This window comes from Sesamum indicum, linkage group LG1, assembly GCF_026168435.1.
Source record: "Sesamum indicum cultivar Baizhima isolate 11 linkage group LG1, ASM2616843v1, whole genome shotgun sequence".
Classification (NCBI taxonomy): domain Eukaryota; kingdom Viridiplantae; phylum Streptophyta; class Magnoliopsida; order Lamiales; family Pedaliaceae; genus Sesamum; species Sesamum indicum.
The window spans coordinates 23318011-23338055 of record NC_142657.1 but is presented as its reverse complement, the minus strand read 5'-3'; the positions used below and the strand labels follow the sequence as shown (position 1 = coordinate 23338055).

The 20045-nt window shown below is 34.4% G+C and overlaps 4 protein-coding genes across 7 annotated transcripts; all 4 read left to right on the top strand.

Moving 5' to 3' along the window:
- The first annotated feature begins 1404 nt into the window (after positions 1-1404).
- Positions 1405-2257, top strand: LOC105173532 (MYB-like transcription factor ETC3). The gene is made up of 3 exons (XM_011095314.3): positions 1405-1702; positions 1779-1866; positions 1961-2257. Exons 1-3 carry the CDS (start codon positions 1636-1638, stop codon positions 2115-2117), a joined length of 312 nt encoding a protein of 103 aa, XP_011093616.2. The 5' UTR covers positions 1405-1635; the 3' UTR covers positions 2118-2257.
- Positions 2258-3205: 948 nt separating this feature from the next.
- Positions 3206-9549, top strand: LOC105173510 (uncharacterized). 4 transcript variants are annotated; one of them, XM_011095285.3, is made up of 12 exons: positions 3206-3322; positions 3416-3493; positions 3867-4051; positions 4570-5080; positions 5414-5561; positions 6249-6359; positions 6487-7366; positions 7670-7861; positions 8005-8074; positions 8598-8818; positions 8915-8981; positions 9183-9549. In XM_011095285.3, the coding sequence occupies exons 3-12, from the start codon at positions 3878-3880 to the stop codon at positions 9344-9346; spliced, it is 2538 nt and encodes an 845-aa protein (XP_011093587.2). In that variant the 5' UTR covers positions 3206-3322; positions 3416-3493; positions 3867-3877; the 3' UTR covers positions 9347-9549. The 4 variants fall into 4 exon arrangements, 3 of the variants coding, with proteins under 3 accessions (XP_011093587.2, XP_011093604.2, XP_011093577.2); XR_016063999.1 differs by having other exon boundaries at positions 3230-3493; positions 8915-9095; positions 9183-9322; XM_011095302.3 differs by having other exon boundaries at positions 3232-3493; positions 8598-8791.
- Positions 9550-10128: 579 nt separating this feature from the next.
- LOC105173502 (F-box/kelch-repeat protein At3g06240-like) lies at positions 10129-11631 on the top strand. The gene has a single exon (XM_011095264.3). The coding sequence runs from the start codon at positions 10171-10173 to the stop codon at positions 11305-11307; it is 1137 nt and encodes a 378-aa protein (XP_011093566.2). The 5' UTR covers positions 10129-10170; the 3' UTR covers positions 11308-11631.
- Positions 11632-17391: 5760 nt separating this feature from the next.
- LOC105173493 (putative WRKY transcription factor 41) lies at positions 17392-19926 on the top strand. Its single transcript, XM_011095253.3, has 3 exons — positions 17392-18048; positions 18190-18318; positions 18945-19926. The coding sequence occupies exons 1-3, from the start codon at positions 17717-17719 to the stop codon at positions 19534-19536; spliced, it is 1053 nt and encodes a 350-aa protein (XP_011093555.2). The 5' UTR covers positions 17392-17716; the 3' UTR covers positions 19537-19926.
- Positions 19927-20045: the final 119 nt, after the last annotated feature.

Genomic DNA, 20045 nt, shown 5'->3' with positions numbered 1-20045 from the left:
GTGCAATCCTTGTCATTCTAATGAACAATTTACAAGACAACCTGTCTTATGTTTCTGAATTGCAATGAAGCCAGATTCGATGGAAACTCAGAACTTGTAGCGGAGCTGGTAAGTGGTAACAGCAAATGGAAATCAAATATGGTACTTCAAGCTCAAGAGGATGGATGCTTCGTGCTCACCTTTTATTCTCTTATACTTATTCAAAACAACATTGTCCTTGTGTTATTTTTGTTCTTGCTTACTACTCCATTTCCATATGTTTGTATGTCTTTCACAGTTTCAGGTGTACATCTCTAAATATTTTAAGACAATTATTTAAAGCTCTGCCCAAATTTGCAGGAGATCTGACCCTTGGTGCTCCAGCTGCTGGGGTTGGATTATTGGCTTCTACCCAGGTTGGATTTCCCAGCATTTAAAATTTTTTCTAGTATAATATAGATTATGGATTATCTAATCTTTCCCTTTTTTGCCTGTTTTCAGTTGGAAACAATTCTCCAAAAGTTGCAATTTAATTATTCTCTTTCTTAATTAAAATGAAACAATTTACTCCCTTTTAAAAAACACAAGGGGACAAATTGCTATATTTTAAAAAATATAAGAGAATAAATTACTAATATTTTTATAAGAGATAATTTGTTTATTTACAATATCATAGAGGAGCTTGCAGTTTTTCCGTTACAGTGCAGTTTCTAAGCAAGAAACTCCAGTTATTGGTGGTTTCCCTTAATTTGTCTAATCTTGTTAAATGTGTGGCTAACATGAAGATTCTCCTTTCATTACATACATGAAAAAGTTGAAAACTTTTTGAATGGAAAAGAAATCAATGAAAAGAATTGTCTAATTAAGTTCATTTCCATGGAAAGGCATCAATAATTGTAACAATAATGAAGGCAGCATCTGATTCAATCTGAAATACACACACACACACATGTGTCTGTGTGTTATTTACAAACAAATGTAAAAGGTGGTCTCTTTTGGTCCTCATTTCTGAACTCCATATTCTTCTTCCCAAACAATGAAATTATTTGCAATATAATCCTACAAATATACTTCAATTTAATAATAATATTTAAGTATATTAATAGAAACCACCCAATGAATTTAAAATCCAGACCACTCTTGTTTTGGTTTTGGAGTCCAGAACTGAGAAGCAAGCAAGGTAATCAGCGCATGTATGATGATGTTAGGACTTGACTTTCCTGCTTGTCCTCCTCCTCCTCCTCCTCCTGTCTTCATTGTAACAAGCGTTAATTGGTGAATCAAGGATATGATTAACGTCTCCATCTCCCTATCCACAATACGATAATTAGAGATGGACCCTATTTTTATCTATCTCCTTTATCCATTACTCCCATCCGACACGTAACCTTAAAACTTTTATTCTCATAAATGATGTTGATTCATTCTTGACCCGTTACTTTTATTGAGACGGATTTAGACTTGTATTACTTCTTCCCCTCTTCTCCAATTAATATTCTTGCCAATCTTCTCTCTCTCTCTTGTAATAATTATGATTGGAGTAGCATCAAGTATGTAGCTATGTAGCAAGTGCAGCTATATATAAATCCATGTTGGTAGCATAGCTGTCTCAAACGTATACTTGTGCGGAGTCAGTGGCTATATATATATATATATATGGATAACAAGTGTAGACAAAAACATTCCAAGATTCAAAATTCTTGCAGTTGCAGCTCATGTGAAGGTTACTTTCTTCTTTCTTCTCTTCTCAAATCTAAAATTCTTTACTCCTATCTCATGATGTTAATTGGGGCCTGCAGAGGTTAGCAGTATGGAATGGGAAGTGATAAAGATGTCTGAAGAAGAAGAAGATATAATTCGTAGAATGCACAAGCTTGTGGGAGACAAGTACGAACTAACATATATACTTGGAACTCATGATTTCTATCTATGTAATAATTGTTGTTATGATGATATGGAACGTATGGTTGTGTGTGTTCAGGTGGGGACTGATAGCTGGAAGAATTCCCGGGAGAAAAGCTGAGGAGATTGAAAGATTTTGGTTGATGAGAAATAAAAGTGAGAGTTTTAAGAGCAACAGGATGAGGATCATATCCATACCCCTACAGCAACAACAACAACAACAACACAATTCTTGATCTCTTCTCTTCCTTGTACTCATCAACAAATATGTAAATGTATATACGCTATTATTATTATTATTATACTCCAACTTCTAGTCCATATATATTTTCTACGACAATGATCAATAAAAAAAGAGTATGGTATTATGTTAGAATGAGTACTGCTCATTCTTCTCATTGTTTCTTTTAAGTAATTCATGACTAATATTTTTATTTAAATCAAATCTATTTGAGCTAAATTAACTACACATTATGTTTATGTGTGATACATTTGTTATTATGGGATTAATCATTTTTTTTCAACTGTGCATAAAAAATTGTATTATATTTATCATAATTGGTCCAATCCTGATCTAAATCGTTTTGGATTTGAATTTTTATTTATAGCAAGAACATGGAATGATAAAGATTAAGTCATATCATTAAATTTTGATATTTCTGAGGTGTCGGTGCCTTAATTCTTATTGGGCTAGAGAATGTCATAACATGGGCCAGGCCTGCATAAAGTAGTTCTCAGGCTGTAATAAAAACAAACATAAAAGTATTTCAAATGTTTCTGAAAATTCTTGCTCCCATTGAATAATAATCAGTTGAGTTGAGGTTGTAATATGATCTTATTCAAAATTCAATCTAATTACACGTAAGTTTTTTATAATTCAAAAAATTATTTTAATATTTTTGAGATTTGTATTCATATAATAAATATATTTTTTTGTTAGTCAAAATTTATTAAATATGTTGATATTAAAGAAAAAATTAAATAAAAATTAATATTTATTTTGGGTAAATATGAATTTTATCCAAAATTTTTACTAATATCAATAAATTTAATAAATTTTAATTAATAAAAAAATTTATTTATCAAATCAATCATAGACCAAACTTCAAAAAAGAATATAATTATGATAATTATTTATTAGAAGGTAATTAATTCATACATAAATAGCGTAAGTTTTTAAAGGGAAGTGTTGAATGCTGACAGAGTCTTTACAGTGTAAAGAGCCAGAGGAGTAGAGTAGAGTAGTGATTTCTTGCAGTAATAATGCACCAATGGCAAGTGGCCCTGCCCTTCTTGCAGTAAAAAGAGAGAGACCCTTTCACAATAAAGCCCTCGGACAGAACTTGAAAACATACAGACACCCCCGCGCGCCTTTTCAAGAAACCACCAAACACACACTACGCGCTCAGTCAGCAAGAAAAGCATTCAATTGCTTCTGTTTGTATTCACCTGCCTCCATTCTTTGGCCTATTCATCTTCTTAAAGTTACTGTTCTTTATTTTCTTTTCCTCTTTACTTTTTTCTCTCTTCACAGAGACACGTACGGCTGTTCTTTATTTGCTCTTACTCATCAGAGATGAAGAAGAAATCTGTGAGCATGTTGCTGTGATTGGTAAATCGCTTCTCTGTTTAGAATTCTTTCCAGTGTTCTTGGGTTCTTGTGCTTGTTATTTTATTCACACACACTCTCGCGTGTCTTTGTGTGTTTTATTCTCTTGATCATGCATGTTTTGTGTGTGCATTTATCTTTTTACTCAAATTGTAATGTTCATCCCAAGGCTCGATTCTTGAGGCGCTTTTCTTTACGTCTCTGTTTCTTGCGTTTTCTGGTTTGGCCGTTGGGTTTTATGTAAGTCATGTCCGATGATTTGCTTGACGAACTCCATTGTTCATAGAAATGATTATCTCGTTGAGGGCGTTTTGTGTTTATTCTTGCGTTTCAGTTTTACTCTTTTATTGTGGGTGTTTTGTTGTGTGTTAAACAGAAGTTGTTATAATGGGTTCGGGTTCAGAATCAGCAGCAGAAAGGGTGGCGGCAAAATGGGAGGTGGGTCCAAAAGAGGAAGTGGTTCAGGCGTTTATGGAGACTTTGGTTGATCCTCGCTTGCCTTTGACGGTCTCTGTTGATGACCCTCCTACTGAGGATGCGCAGAATTCTGTTGCCAGACAGGTCACTGTTTCCTCTGCTAATGATTTAAGCATTCATCTTATTTTGCAACTTTATGTTCTCTTGAAACTGTAATTATAGACTTTGAACCCCAAGAAATTTACTGCTTAAAGGTTGTTGCCCGAAATCTTTAAAAATGCAAAGAAAACGAGTAAGTTAAAGGGGGGAAACCTGTCTCTTTTCCCTTTGTGCTTATGTAGGAATTTTGGTGGCAGTAATGTTCCCATAATGCAAAATTTTCATGTGCTACTAAGACTAGAATCTAATATTTTTATTCACCATGAATGGGCGCAAAAATGAGGTTATGGTATCAAAACAGGCGTATGGTTGACATGGTTTGTAAGCTCAAAAAGTTTAATTCCCATGGCACATCCAGCAAGGGGCTTAGATTGTTCATGCATTTTTGTAAGAACACTTGATGTGTGAGGCATCAGCTATCAATGGATAATTTAAGCCGATATAGCTTCCTACCTTTGTTCCAACCTTTCTGATTGCTTTTATTTTCTTGTTCATTGCATTAGATGCATGCAGTTGTTTTGCTTTACAACTACTACCACAGGAAGCAGAAACCAGATCTAGAATTTTTGGATTTTGTATCGTTCTGTAAGTTGGCTCTCTTACTGAGGCCATCTTTGATCCCATTCATGAAAATGATGAATGAAAGTGAATTAGTAGAGTTGACTGGTGCTGAAGATCAGCTTTCAGTGACTGAGAAAGCAGTAAAGGATGCTTGTGATATTGCTGTAGCTTTAGATGCATCGAAAGACATTCCAGCCACAGAAGGATGTCCGATATCCAAGGTTGCAGTTTTGTTGATTGACTCAGAGGGAGAAAACTGTTTGCTGCTGTTTGGTGCTATCACTGAAGGTGTGTGGTCACTTATTGAAAAAGAACTTAATGAGTTGAACATCAATCAAGAAAGATCAGCAGAAGCAAAGGTCACGAAGAAGAGGAAAATAAACAGAACCAAGGCATCAACTGATGACCCCAAGTTTCTGCAGCTGGGCTATGATGCCGTGAAGGATATCACTGGTATGCCATCCATCACTATCTATTATCACTCTAAATCTTCATAATTTTTAGATGTATATTTCAAAACAGTGAGATATTTCTTTCTGCTTTATCCTTAAAACGTGAATTTCTTCCCCAAGCATTGATGCCTCAGTAATATACTGGGAGGCTTTCTTCAATAATACCTTATATTTAAAGCTTCAGATTGTTGTAACTGATAGGAAAACTACTTGCACGTTTTATCAGCCTGAAAATATTGTCTATATCGTAATTACTATCTGTGAACACTGTTGATACATTTTTGCTTTTTAGGATGAACTAAGTGGTTTATGAATGTTCTGTTGCATGGAGCAGGCATCGAGAGTTCTGCCCTTGTGGTTTTGGAGACTCATGTTGCATATTCATTAAATAAACAAAAATCGGCTGCTCAATTTTATATGATGCAGTGCCCTCAGTCATTCAGCATAAACCAGAGATTTCCTCTTAAATTTCTTGTTGAGAGGTTAGTCCTGTTCACTACTGTTTAACTTGGTAACAATGACAGTGCTGGTTATTGCTGCTATTGATTGTCGCAGGACTCTTGATGAAGACATACAGATATTCTGGCGATTGCCTTTCTCAAATAGTTGGATATTATTTTCTCTGAGCCTGTAATTGCACCTAGATGTTAGTTATGCTGACTTTCTTGCTTGTGCCTTTTGCCTGCTAGAATGTTCTTCTACATGTGTTTCTGGACCCCAAATTTGAGTGGCAGGCTAGTTTTAAGGTTGTGTTGATACCTTCACCCGTTTTCATTACGATGTAATTCTGTTCCATCATTAGGATTTGCTGTTGCTGGCCTTCTTGTATTTGCAATGAGAGAATGTCAGTTAAAACATTATAGTTTTATACCCTTAGGAGATGTGTATTGAGAACTTCCTAATGCTTTGCTGTTCATTCTTTTACTTTCATGAATAATGTGTTGCGTTGAGAAAGATCACTTCAAACAGCAAGCTGGTTCTGTTCATTTTCTTATGCATTTAAGGTACTATGATACAATATGTAAGAGAAAACTCCTCTGGTCTGCATGAAGTGGCTTCATAAATAAGACTAGGAGGAAATTGCAATGAGAGAAGCTTCAGTAGTATATAAAATAGGTCTTGTTTTTACTTAGAGTTCTTGCAACAAAATAATTCCGCAACACTTTCAGCTTGCAGGGCCCTTTGGCAGAAAAGCATTATGACAGCTGGGCAACTACAACAGTTGTCGAGTATCATCGCATGCTTCCTTATGTGGGGTTCATCTCGAGCTGGCTTTCAAGGTATGATGTCGATGAGCCTCCTCCTCCTTTTGTAATTACTTGGTTTGTCTGTCTTCTTAAATTGGCAGTGTCGGGTGTCTGTGTGTTCATAATGGTGCATTCGTATTAAAATTACGAAATGTTGCAGGAAAGATCTGTGTTTGCCAAGTTTAAATGGTCACAATGCTCAAAGCATCACGAGGGCTGGTGAAAAAGAACATACTCAAAGTGTGATACCTGCTTTGCCTGTACCAAAATATAGTGAAGAAGACTTGGATCACATTGATAGCAGCAGTTCTGAAATGAAAGTTAGTTCTTCTGAGAAAATAGCTATTGGAAATAGTGAAGGCGACCAGAAGAAGTGTAAGCATTCATCTAGCAGTAAAGTAGCATGTTCTGTTGTTATGTTTCAGAGTGCAGCAAACGGTGGAAATGTCACAGATGAATTCAACAAAAGATGTGACATCCTCAGTTCTTCTGAAAAAGACACAAGCAGAATCAGCCTTGAAAATTTGGATAATGACAATGACAAACATGAGGTGGATTCATTGTCTGGACCTTCAAGAATGCTGTCTCAGAGTATCGTGAAAGATACTAATGCCGAGAAAATCGATGAAAGATCTAAGATTGTTGATTCTGCTGTAAAGGAGGGAACAAGAATCAAACTTGAAATTTTGGACACTGATTGTGACGATCAGCACAATGGTTCACTGTCCAGAGGGCCGTCTCAAACGACAGCATCAGATGAGAATATCTCTCAGAAATTCAACAAAAGATGTGACAAGACAGATTCTGCTACAATGGAGGATTTAGATAACAGCAATTACGAGTGTATCAATGGTTTATCTTCTGGTCGTTCAAGAGGGCTGCAAAGAGTGAATATGTGTGGCTTTACTAATTCGTGTCTCAAGAATGAGGATTCAAATGAGAAGCTAAATTCGAAAATTAGAGTTTATCATCACAGGAGAAAGAGCTGCTCTTCTGCACAGCATGATGCCCATGGTCCAGAAGATGATGTACAATTGAAGGTGAGAAAACCCTTTCTACAGTTGCTTTCATAATGTATTTTATTATAAAACTTTCCTTGCATGGTTACATGATCCTTTACAACATATTTGCTGTCTTGAGGCAAATATAATGTTATTTTTGACCAAGGAATGATTGTATTCAAATAAATGAAAACAAAGTAAATAGGGAGTGACTAAGAAAAAGTTGTCCAGTCCTTTTAATCAAGGAAAAAAGAGCATACTGAGCAGATTGTGGAGATGGGGGACTCTACACGGTCCAACATTTGGTTATTCCACTTATCCATATGTTAAATTCATTACTAGGTGGAGATGGCAGACCATTTGAAACTGAATGATACACAACGCAGAGATGAGAATGAAGATTATCATGACGTGACTATATTGTGCAATCAAAATGGGAATGATGTAATAGAGAATCCTCTCATACAAAGTCAACCTGCTTCAGAGGACCTGCAGAATGCTGTAGCACTTCTTTACAGAAAAAGACTAGAACTGGTATTAACTTTCTTTCTGTAGTTCCAGTTTATTTTTTTTTTCAATGACAATACAAATAAGTGAACAATATGAGAACTCTGGTACTCTTGATCTGCATAATGTTTTAAAAACACATAGACATGCTATATTCTCTTGTCTTGCAGTGTTCTCAGATCTGCACTATGGAAGATACACTTGCATTATATGAAGATTACATCGAACGAATAAGGGATGGTATGTCATCTTTCCAGTTTTTTATTTGATGTCCCTTGAGCTATAATCTCTAAACATATCGAAGTTGCAGTCTTCAAGAATGCATTATTATGTGCTGCTAAATGATAAATTTTCTGAACTTGGAAGATGGCATCATATGAAAATTAAACATTCATGAAAAAGAACAGAACATAATATCGCAGTGCTAGTAAGCTGGCCGCCTTCATCTTAAACACAAAAATAAAATTGTTGGAATTTGCCTTAGCCATCTGTTTACAAGATGACACTAAATTGTTACCTAGCAGTTCTGTTTTCCTTGTCTGACCTCATTTCTTATCTATGTAGCTATATGCTAATATTTTCCATGAAAAATGCAAAAGATTGCATCATATTATAATTATCTATTTGATACAGAAATATTCCACTTCTCGATGAAGTGAAGAAAAATGTGTATCTTATTGAGTAGTCTGTGGTTGTATCTTAGCTTGTTAACGTTATAGATAATTGTAACAAAGTTTACACGAAATTCAACATCAATTTTCAGGTGGTGACGTTGGTTTGGCTCGTCAATGTATCAAATCTATTGTAGATGGGAATAATAATTTGCTGCTGAAGAATGAAACCCAAATTCAAGACAAGGGTCATCAGCCTAGTGAAGATCATTCCTCCCATCAATCTGAAAAGCAAACCAGAACCAGATTATCTGACCCATTTCTTCCTGGGAGATCTTCATGTCAAGTTAGTTTCGTTCGTGAAAGACAAAATGTGCTACGACAAAGCAATGCTCTTATGTGTATGCTTATTTTAATCACTACAACATGTTCTCATACTTGAGATCTTATTATGACCTTCGCTTGTTAGGACTTGGAGTACATATGTCTGAAGAACAACTGGAGACTGCCTAGGTACTTTGTAAAGCCATCAGATGGTAAGACACTTGCACTAAATAAGGCCCCTCGGAAAAAGACTTAAAGAAGTGCTGGTTTGAGAAACATTAGTCTTTTCACTCATGCAATGTCTGAATACACTCTTGTTTCTTCTGGTAAAGAATTGAATGCACGAACTCATTGCTTTCGTTCTGTGCTATTATCATACTGCATTTTGATTCTTCCGCATGCACAATTTTCAGGTAAATTCATGTCGAATGTGACCGTGGAGGGTAAAGATTTGAAGCTCATCTCAGAGGGTGGTTGGGAGTCTAGCCCGTTGGCAGCGAGGGAGTCTGCTGCTGCTCAGATGATTGCCAAAATACGGGACGCTTGGACATTGAACTGTGATCAAGCCTGTGACTAATTCTTACCCTTTGAACAGGAAATGAAGTTTGACTCACATGAAATGTGCCCATCTTTGGACACTGATTCCATGAAAACCTGTTTCGTAACTGTATTTATTTATTCCTAGTTAAAACTCAGTCGTTGGGTATGAAATATCTTTCTACTCCCAAATGTTGATGGAAATTAAAAATTAAATGCATTTAAGTGGAATATTCTCCCTCACATGTTGATGCTGATGTGATGCCCCCTAAATATATAATTAATTACCAAATTTAATTCTATTTAATCTTGAAATTAACATTTAAGAATTTCCAAGCTTTCGGTAATAATCATAAAATTCTAGTTCCAATATAATTCAACTGAATGTCATAACAATAATAATCAATTATTTTTTCTCTAAAAATGCTTATTATTTATAAGTATAAAATATATAGATCTGCTTATCTCCTAATTAATATAGTTAGGCAAAATTAGGTTTGAACTATTTTTTCTTTTTTTTCAAAAACAACTAAACTTTGACATAAATTAGTCCAGTGCTGGAGCAGTGGAGCACTTTTCTCTACTTGTGTTTGAAAAGAAATTTTAAATCAAAATGAATTTGAATCTGTAAATTTGAGTAATATATTAGTATATGATTGATATATAATTTAAAAAAAAAATTAATTACATCATATGTATATTAATTAAATTTAATTTGAATAAGAATTTTGACAAACCTAATTTGGTAAAAAATTTCAGAATTTGAATTTGGTATTACTATTCGCTTTCCTTGTGTGTATAAAACATATTGTGACACCTCATCGTCCACTCCAAGAACACCAAACCATACGGAATCAATCAAGAATGACGAACGACGATCTCTACGCCAAACTCCCCCAAGATGTCATCTTCCAAATCCTCCTCAAACTCCCCACACACTCCCTCCTTCAACTCAGGTCTGTTTCTAAATCATTTGTTCCTTTAATCTCCCATCCCCACTTCCTCAGACTCCACCTCTCCTCCTCTTCCGCCGCCCCCCACCCCTTCCACCACCTTCTCTACTATGAATCCAGCGATTACACCAAGAGTTACTTCTCTTTTCATGTTGAAAAGACCTTTTCTTTGTGTACACTTCTTGAAACTCCATTCAAGAGTGTTAACGGTTACCTGAGACTTGTGGGTTGTAGCAGAGGAGTGGTGTGTTTGTTTGATACCAATTACTTTACTTTTGTTGGAACTGTGATTCTATGGAACCCCTTTATTGGCAAGTTCAAGATTCTTCCTTGTCTGCAAGGGTTAAACTGTTTTGGGAGCAATTTCTCACATATGGCTGTTGGGTTTGGGTTTGATCATAGGGCTGTTGATTTCAAGGTTGTAAAAATTTTATATGATTGTGATAGTGAGCGTAAGTTTCTGCCAAAGGCTTTCATTTATGGTATAAAAACTGGCTCTTGGAGGAGTATTGGTCTGGTTGTTCCTTGTTTCATGCCCAGGAATTGGTCAAGCAGTGTGTTGGTGAATGGGATTGTGCATTGGTTGGCATATAAGCGGCCGGAATTCAATGGTCCTCCTAATTGCATTATGGGGTTTGATGTAGTTGATGAGGTTTTTAAGTTGATGGAGTTACCTCAAAATCTTGGGCCGAATTGTAATGAATTGCGGTTGTCTCCTTCGGTTGATAAGAAGTCAGTGGCTCTGTTTGTTAATAATCGCGAGAATGTGGGTGATACATGGAATGTTTGGTTGATGAATGATTATGGAAAAGTAGAATCTTGGACAAGAAAATGTACGGTTGTGTTGGATCAGGTTTTCTTTCCCTTGAAGCTTGTAAGTGATGGAGAAATTTTAGCTGCAATAAGTGATGAGAAATTGGTTTTGTTTGATGTTGGGAAGGAGGAAATCAAGGATCTTGAAGTTTGTGGTCTGCCGCTGTCCTTCAGTGCAGCTAGCTACATGCCAAGCTTGGCATTGCTTGATGCTGGTGAGCAACTCGTGAAGTAAGATTCTTGACGAGAAAACTGTTTGAAGAAAGATTTTCATTACGTCTGGGAGCTTAGTTTTATCTTGTAATATACTGTAGTTGCATAACGAATTTGATGATTACATAGTGTGATATCTAGTGAAAATATACAAGCTTGTGATTACCTAATTCTTGCAAAGCACTTGAAAACATATTTATGGTTGTTTACATAATATTTGTGTTGTTCTGTTAGTACCGTAGCTGTGTGCAGCTGAAGCTTCCTGGAGTAAGCTTTTAGTGTCCTTGTGTTTACATGTTATGAAATTTCATGATGAAAGATTCATGTTTCATCGTACTTATATAAATGAGCTATTGTCGTGGTTCATTGATTATCTTGTTCTTATGATTGCTTTCTCTCCATGTTATTTGATCCCTCAAACCCTCCTGCACCCCTGGCAACTCCATTAGTAGTATATAGACTTAGTTGAGGTTGTAAAGGATTGGGCAATGTTAGGAAGCAATTGTAGTTAGGAAGGTAATTGCATGACACAAGATTTACATATGTCCATGATTGCTGGCCCTCAATGTGATGTTTGGGCAAGCTCCACACAGGCAACATATGTTTCCCCTGCATTTTCTGCAAAACTTATTGTGATTACTTTGAAGAATAAACATTTTAGCTGAATTGTTTGAGACACGTCTACACGCCCATGTCGTTGTAAATTGCAGCGAGTTATCTCTCTATATGATAAGTTTACTGTTCAGTTTCCTACTTGTATACCAACTTATTCAACATGCAAAGACTGAAATGTTACTTGCTGGAAACAATTAAATATATTGCTAGAGTATTTTGAGTATGGTTAGGATGGATGAATTACGCATTAAATGAGAGTTATTAATAGTTAGCTGGTGAGAATGGAATCCATAATTGAGAATTTGATAGGCAAGACCGTGTTTGGTTGGTGGGGATCAAAGTTTCAAATAACAAGAAGTTGTAATTGTAATTACACAAGTCACAAACCAAGAACAATATGCCTCGTTCCCATCTGGGACTGTTTTCACTTTTCAAGTCCTAAATGGCAGTTGGGGCTGGTTTGGTACAAAAGTTAGCGGGCCCCAGGTGGTGCCAATAAAATGAAACCCGGTCGGGTCCAAGGCAAGTCCTGGGTCCACCCGAATCCTATTTTTAAATAATTATATGTATATATACACTTATATACAATACTAGTTATTAGAAATTATGGTATTAAATGTAAATTTTTAAATAATGTTGTACATATCCAACTCTATATAAAAAAATACAAAAACTAAAATTAGTTAAGTATATTTTTTATATTATATAATTCAAAAATTGTACCTCATTCCAAGTGTGACCCGTTAAAATCAATACCAAACTCGTCTCAAATAGAGTGAGTCCGAGTTGAGGTCCCGATTTTTCGGGCCCAATTATCATCATAGGACAAACCCGCCCGTTGCCATCCTAATTAGGTTTTTTTTATGCTTTTGACTCGACTATCATCTTTAATTTTTTTCAATATTTTTATATATACTTATATAAAATGCATTTATACATGTACAAAAGAATATGTGTACATTTTATTTATACCTATAAATAATACAAAAACTTAATATTTTTATGAATTAAAATAATGAGATAATATATTCTATAGATTTTTTAATATATATATATATATATAATACATATGTTAAAATCTAAAACATACACATAATTTATTAGAAAAATATAACCTTTCGATAATGTTGTTTTTATCATATTTACTTAGTACTATTTTGTAAAATTATAAATTAAAAATGTGATGGATTTACCAAGCCCAACCCGTTGAATCCCCAAACCCGGAAATTTGTTGAAGGGTCGGGTCTCGAAATTTGACAAATCCATCCCACATTGTGAATCCGTACTCATAAATCTTGAATAGTGAATTCTTAGGAAATATGAAAAGCACCAAAAATAGGAAAAAGGCAATTGCGACATATTCACAATTTCAAAATTTACGGCCACTACAATTCCTAGTCCACTTGTATGTATTTCGTTTATGAGAGCTGAGCAAATCTGACCAACCAATAAAAGACGACCATTAGAGCTAAATTTAGAATATAATCACACTGCGTTATTGATTTAATTTTAATTTAAAATTTTAAAAAATTGAACCGCACTGCTAAATATATAATTAATTTTTTAAATTATATATACAATAATTAATTATCTAGAAGAATATCATATTCAAGTTGAATTATATAATTTCAAAATTCATATGTATCAAAGATGCACATTACAAAGCTCATTTTTGTGAAATTTATATTTGGACTTAATGTTTAATTTTTTAAGTCCATTCAAGTTTTAAGCCTATATAATGATTGTCTTAATTCATTTTTTCTCCCCCTTTTCCTCTCTTCTCTTTTCTCTATTACCACTTTTTTTTTTTTACTGTCAAATCTTTTATCTCTGTTTTCCCTAAAATCGACCATTAACATTTATTAGATTAAGTGTTTAAGTGTTGGATAAATATATATGATCTTATATTTTAATCCATTTAAAGTTGTGGAGAGTGTTGGTTTATGGTGCATAAATATTGATTTTTCTTTCTTACTATATACAAACACTTATTTCATTTATTAGTTTCAATGTCTTATTTTGTTACAAATATTAAAATGACCTGCATCGCACCTCTAATTTTGATTTTAAAAATGGCAATTAAAAAAATTATTTATAAAATTGTTAATGATAATTTAATTTGAAAATAAATTTAAAACAATCGAAATCGCACAGTGAGCACTCCAGAGACCACATTGTTATTTATGTACTCAAATTCTCCCAAAAAAAAAAAAAAAGAAGAAAGAAAGAAAGAAGAAAAGAAGAAAAGGAAAAAATCAAATAAAGTGTTGCAACAAACATGTCATAAACCCTATTACCTTGGCAGATATTAATTATTTTGTGCAAGTTTGGTGTGCGGGGTGCAGAGATGAGTGAGTATTTGTGAAGTGAGTGTACGGTCGCCAATTATAATTAATAATGATGATGAGTATTGTTAGTATATGAGACCCAGTCTGGTGACGCGTCCCAAAATCATAATCATCACCCTATTTTCTTTCTTCATCTCTCAATTTCTATCATAACCATTTCTTTTTCTTCTTTTCTCTTACAAACATCCATTTTTCCACCTACCTTCAAATCTCTCTCTCTCTCTCTCTCTCTCTCTCTCTCTCTCTTTATTACAAAAAAATAATCCAACTAAAACTGAGTAGCCTTTCAAATTTTATTTTAAAAAAAAATTAAATTTAATTTATCATATTTAACAAATAAATTGAGTTTTAAGTAGTTTAATTTCTTTCCAAAAAAATATTTACTCAACTTCTTGACTTGGTCCATAAAAAACCCGAGGGGAAAAGAAAAAAAAAAAAAAAAAAGACAAAGTGCATTTACATCAATTTCTGTGTGGAAACCCCACACGTCTAAAAAGTAGAAACGCCTACCAGAGGAACATCGATCGTCATCAGTAATCAACATATATCTATCTACAACTGAGAAATGAAAATCATCCTAATTAACTTTGTCTCTTCTGTTGGGAAATTCATATGAAATTCACCACTTAATACTTTTTCCTTCATATCCTCTAAAATTATAAATACATTAATCAATATCTTTTTGTAACGGAGACATTTTTTAAAATATTTATAATTTTAAAAAAATATTTAAATAATAAAAAAATACTTATAATAAATGGACGCAAGTAGTGATATAATTATTGAATGCTGTCCACTTTAATGCATGTGTTTTATTATACTCTATTGGCCCAAAAGGTGTTGCAGCAACTTCTTGTCCTTTTGTGGGAAAATTGTGACATTTGTATTATTACATTTCATTTACTTCAAATCGAATTCGGTCACTTCATTCCACATTAATTATATCAAAATTTTGATTAGAGATTATTAATTAATTTTAAAGTAATATAATAAGACTGTTCTTATCCAAAAATAAATATATTATGATATAAATTCAATGAGAATTAAAATCGAACAATTGAGCTTGTAAAATTAATTGCATAGAGAGTAGAGAGAAAAGCATTCATTAAGTAGACAAGGCGTAATTATTTATATTTTTAATTTTCAAGAGATAATGTGGACGCATTAATTAAAATGATAGATACGAATAGTTGTTTAAGCATGGGTTTAAAATATGGAAGACACATGGGTTTATCAATAAACGCGTAATTATGAATTCCTAAACCCTAGCTAATCCATTCATTAACTATAATTATAATGTTGCTCATTTGAATATTCCATCAAACGAGAAATGTCAAATGAAAGAGAAAGAATGTATAAAAAAGTAGTACCAATCTTCAACTGAAATTTGGGAGAGAGTAATGGTATTGGAGTTTGTCCTTTTGGGAGCACAATTAGCCATTATTTTGCTAACTAATTAATTAATTAATTAGCCCTACACTTATCAAACAAACTGTCACAACCCACCCCACCCCACCCCACATCTTTTGATTCAGAAATAATAATTACAAGTTGATTTAGATTAGGAGTGTATAAATTGGGAGTGGTTGAGTACACTACATTCCATATAATTAATTATACATGCGATATCATCTTATTAAGTATTATGTCTGTCATTAATTTATTATTTGATTATAATAAAGTAGAATGTGAATTATAATTATCATTTATGAAATAAGCCTACCCTACCTATTCATAAGCCATCTCCAATATCTCACGACGTGTGATGCATCAACAACAATTTCTATTTGCTTTTCGGCAATAAATTATGGATTATAAATAAATGTAGTTTTTTCGTAATTGATAGACATGGGAAGGGCCAATTCCCTTTTTGTCAGATTGATGAATGAAAAACAAATGAAAAAGAAACATATATTAAAGTATGAGAAACAAAGAATTAACCACAAAAATAATCCCATAAAATATACCTATCTTGATTCCTGCCCCTCATGCTCCGTCTTTTCATTATCCTACGTCATCAACATGACGTCAGCTTCATTGGTCTCTCACCCCTCTCACACTCCTCCAAAATAAACACGTAAAGGGCAGAGCTATCAACGCGGAACCGAGTGAGAAGCTTCTTGGAACCTTGCCTTGGTTTTTCCTTGACTTTCTTACCTTTTTTTCTCCAATTACATGGAAACTTCTATTCCTTCATCACTTTCTTTCTGTCCTGAATCCCAACTATTACCATCATCTTCTCCCTTCAATTTCCTTTGAATTATGTGTTGTACTATGAAATTATCCGATATGGATGGACAACATACGTCCTCCAACAAACAAAAATTTATATACAAATGTAAAAGTAAAAGTTTTGGACCCACAATATTTACAAACAAGTTTTTATAAATATGAAAGGGTCTTCTTACGAATATTTGACTTGATCTCGATTTTTTGAATATCACGTATATATCTATTTTGTTTACTTCGTGTATACTTATAAGATATGATTATACTGTACTTATGTATGTACTTACAAGATTTAAGTATATAATTTTGTGACTTAATAATAAAGTAAATTATAGAAGTAAAGAGTAATTTTTAAGAGTAAATTGAAGCCCATACATAAATTTATAAATAATTAAATGGTTTTCAATGATTTTGGCGGATATGGTAACTAAAATTTGCTCTAAAAGTGACTGACGAATCAAAATTTAAGCCCATTCTTTAACCTTAGAACAGACTACCTTAGCCCTCTTTGGCAAAAAAGCAACGTTCAAAATTTTAATCTTAACCTCAACCTTAGATATTCCGTTAACAACCAACCAACTTATTCTATTTTTGGAAATAACTTAAATTAATAAGAGAGCAAAAACAGTATATATATATATATGTATTTTTTTTTATAAAAAAAAAGAAAAAGAAAAATGTGTACAAGTGAGATAGCCACACAACACATGCACATCACACCCACCCTGTGGTGGGAGTGTAGGCCAATTGATTGAAAGAGTCAGCAATTGGATTTGGATCTCTCTTCTGATAATTCTGTCATCACTATTTTATGGAAATTTAATTAAAAATAAAATAAAAATTCCAAGTGCCTTTCCTCGGTCAAAACTCTCCTCTTTTTCCACATCCTTCCTTCTTTATATCATATCCCTCTCCCTTTCCTTTCCTCACCCATTCATCACTAACACATACAAAAATTTCACAATCTATCTATCTTCCCAGTTCCCACCCTCCTCATTTCCAAATCCCATATTCAGCTTTTCTGACTCTTGATCAACTTCAATCTTTTCAAAGATTTTCATGCTCCCTTCTGCTTGTTTGTTTGTGTGAATTCCTCCTGATTCATAGTTTGTTCTTCTCTGTGTCTATCATGATCTTGATTCAAGAAACTTAAAACCCTCCGCATACTGTTTCTCTTGATAGAAATTTCACAGTCGAAACAAAACCAGCAATCTTTTTCTTCTTTTCTGGAAATTTAAAATGGAAAAGCTTGCAAGTTTGGACAGGAAGAGTGTCATCAGTGTACTAACCCAAGGGAAGGAGCTTGCAAATGAGCTGAAGATACAGCTTCACCCCACCGCCACCTCAAACGAGGCTTGTGATTCTTTATTGGAGAACATACTTTCTTCTTATGAAAATGCATTGAGGCTGCTGAATTGCATGGCCCTACTTGGAACTGGTGGTGACCCTTCACAAATTGGTGTCAGCAATTTCTTGGGTTCAGCTTATTCAATTGAGGGTAGTCCCAGGAGTGAAGTGTCTGAGCACAACTCTAAGGATCATCAACCCCACAGAGTGGTTTCCAAGAAAAGGTAACCTTTCTTTTTTCTTTTTTTTTTTTTTTTGCCTTTTCTGGCCCTGGATCATTTTGTTCTTTTTTTGGGGTTTTGCGTTTGGATTAATGTTGAAGTTGATGTGATATGTTCTAACTCTTTCTCGTGGGGTATTTGCAGAAAGACATTGCCAAGATGGAGTGAACAAGTGAGGGTATGCTCTGAGACAGGGTCTGAAGGTCAACTTGATGATGGGTATAATTGGAGGAAATATGGGCAGAAAGATATTTTAGGGGCCAATCATCCAAGGTGAGAGGAATAAATTTGATTGTTACTCAGTATGTGGAATTTATTTTCTTGAGTCATTGTTTCTTGGACTATAATTAACTTTAGCAATTTGCTTGTTGAGTAATATGGAGATTGAAGCTTTTCCGGGCTGGAATTCGACAGCGGTGTTGTCATATATATTGGTTAAATTTTGGTGTTTTGACTTCGAGTTTGAGAATGTATTCCAAAGATGAAGTCACTTTGGACATGTTCTGTCTTCTACTCTTCTGACTTCTCATTCAATATAGCACTCACTCACCTGTTTCCCATCTTCATTTTCATCAATACATTTAAAATCTTTGTACTATAATATGTCAAGTTGTTGAGATATAAAATTACCACTTGCTTTATATCATGGGAGAATAGGGATTGATTTTTGGACTGATCTACCAAAAAATAGCCAACGAAGACGACTAACGATGAATGATGCATAGTACTTGCCTAACCACTTGCTTTCCACGAGTAGTTCAACGTATGAATGATGCATAAAAAATTCCGGTTACAGTTGAAAAAACATAGTAGAAGTTCTAAGGAATTTCAAAACCTTACTCTGGATAGATAGAAGGTTATGTTGATTTCTGATAAAGGGTGTTGAATGGGAATAACAGGGCATATTATCGATGCACTCATCGGAAGACACAAGGATGCTTGGCCACTAAACAAGTGCAACGAGCAGACGAGGACCCTTCAATCTTTGAGGTCATTTACAGCGGAAAACACAGTTGCATTCAAGAGAGACTAAAACAGAAGAAAGAAAATCTCATCATACAAAACAAAGAAGAAGAAAGCCAAAGACATTCACAACAGATGTTGATGCTCAGCACTGAACCAACCCTTAAAGTCGAAACTCAAGAATTGGATACTGAGGAGGGGAGCTTTCCTTACTTTTCCTTCCCTTCCACCCCAATTGACTCAGAAAATGTGGAACCTCAACTCTTCCCCGAGTCTACCAACTTCATCGGGACGAGTTACACACCTCCGTTTCTGTCCCCAGCAACATCTGAGTCCTATTTCTCATTTTCACCATGCCCAGTGAACGATTTTGGGATTGTTCACAGTTTGCAAAGTTCAGAATCAGATTTTGCTGAAATAATCTCGAACCCAACTCCAGCTACGAGCTTCCCATTTGAAGACTTGGACTTCTTGATTGATCAAGTGGATTTTGGTTCTCATTTCCTCGACGCCAATGATTGCTTATAGCAATCTCACATGTTACTGACTCAGACAAATGTGAAAAAAGGCAGTAAGTAGATGGCTATTTACCGGCAAATGGTCCTAGCCAGCATCAAAGGGCTTATAAAATTGTTCATACCAATATTGAGTAGATCCCTGGGGTATGCAGAGCTTGCACCCCCCACTGCAGATGCTGACCAAGTGAAATAGCCTTAAACTAGGTAGAGTTGTAGTAATCTGTAATCATGCAGCCTGTGGTTTTTTCTTTTTTATTCTTTCCTAGTTGGCTTACCAGCCCTGTAATGGGATAATTAGTCTGGTTGTCCATTTCTACCTTTTGGTTGCTGTTGTATGATATATATTATGTTTGAATTCAATTTTGTCTTAATTGAAATAAAACCAATTTGTAGTTGATAATTTACGTTAGCTTTTATCAACTGTATGTGATCTTAACATTTCTCAACTCACCATTTGATAGTGCGAGATCAGTCCAACTTCTGCGATGGCACAACAGATATCAACCCTGTGACGTGTTG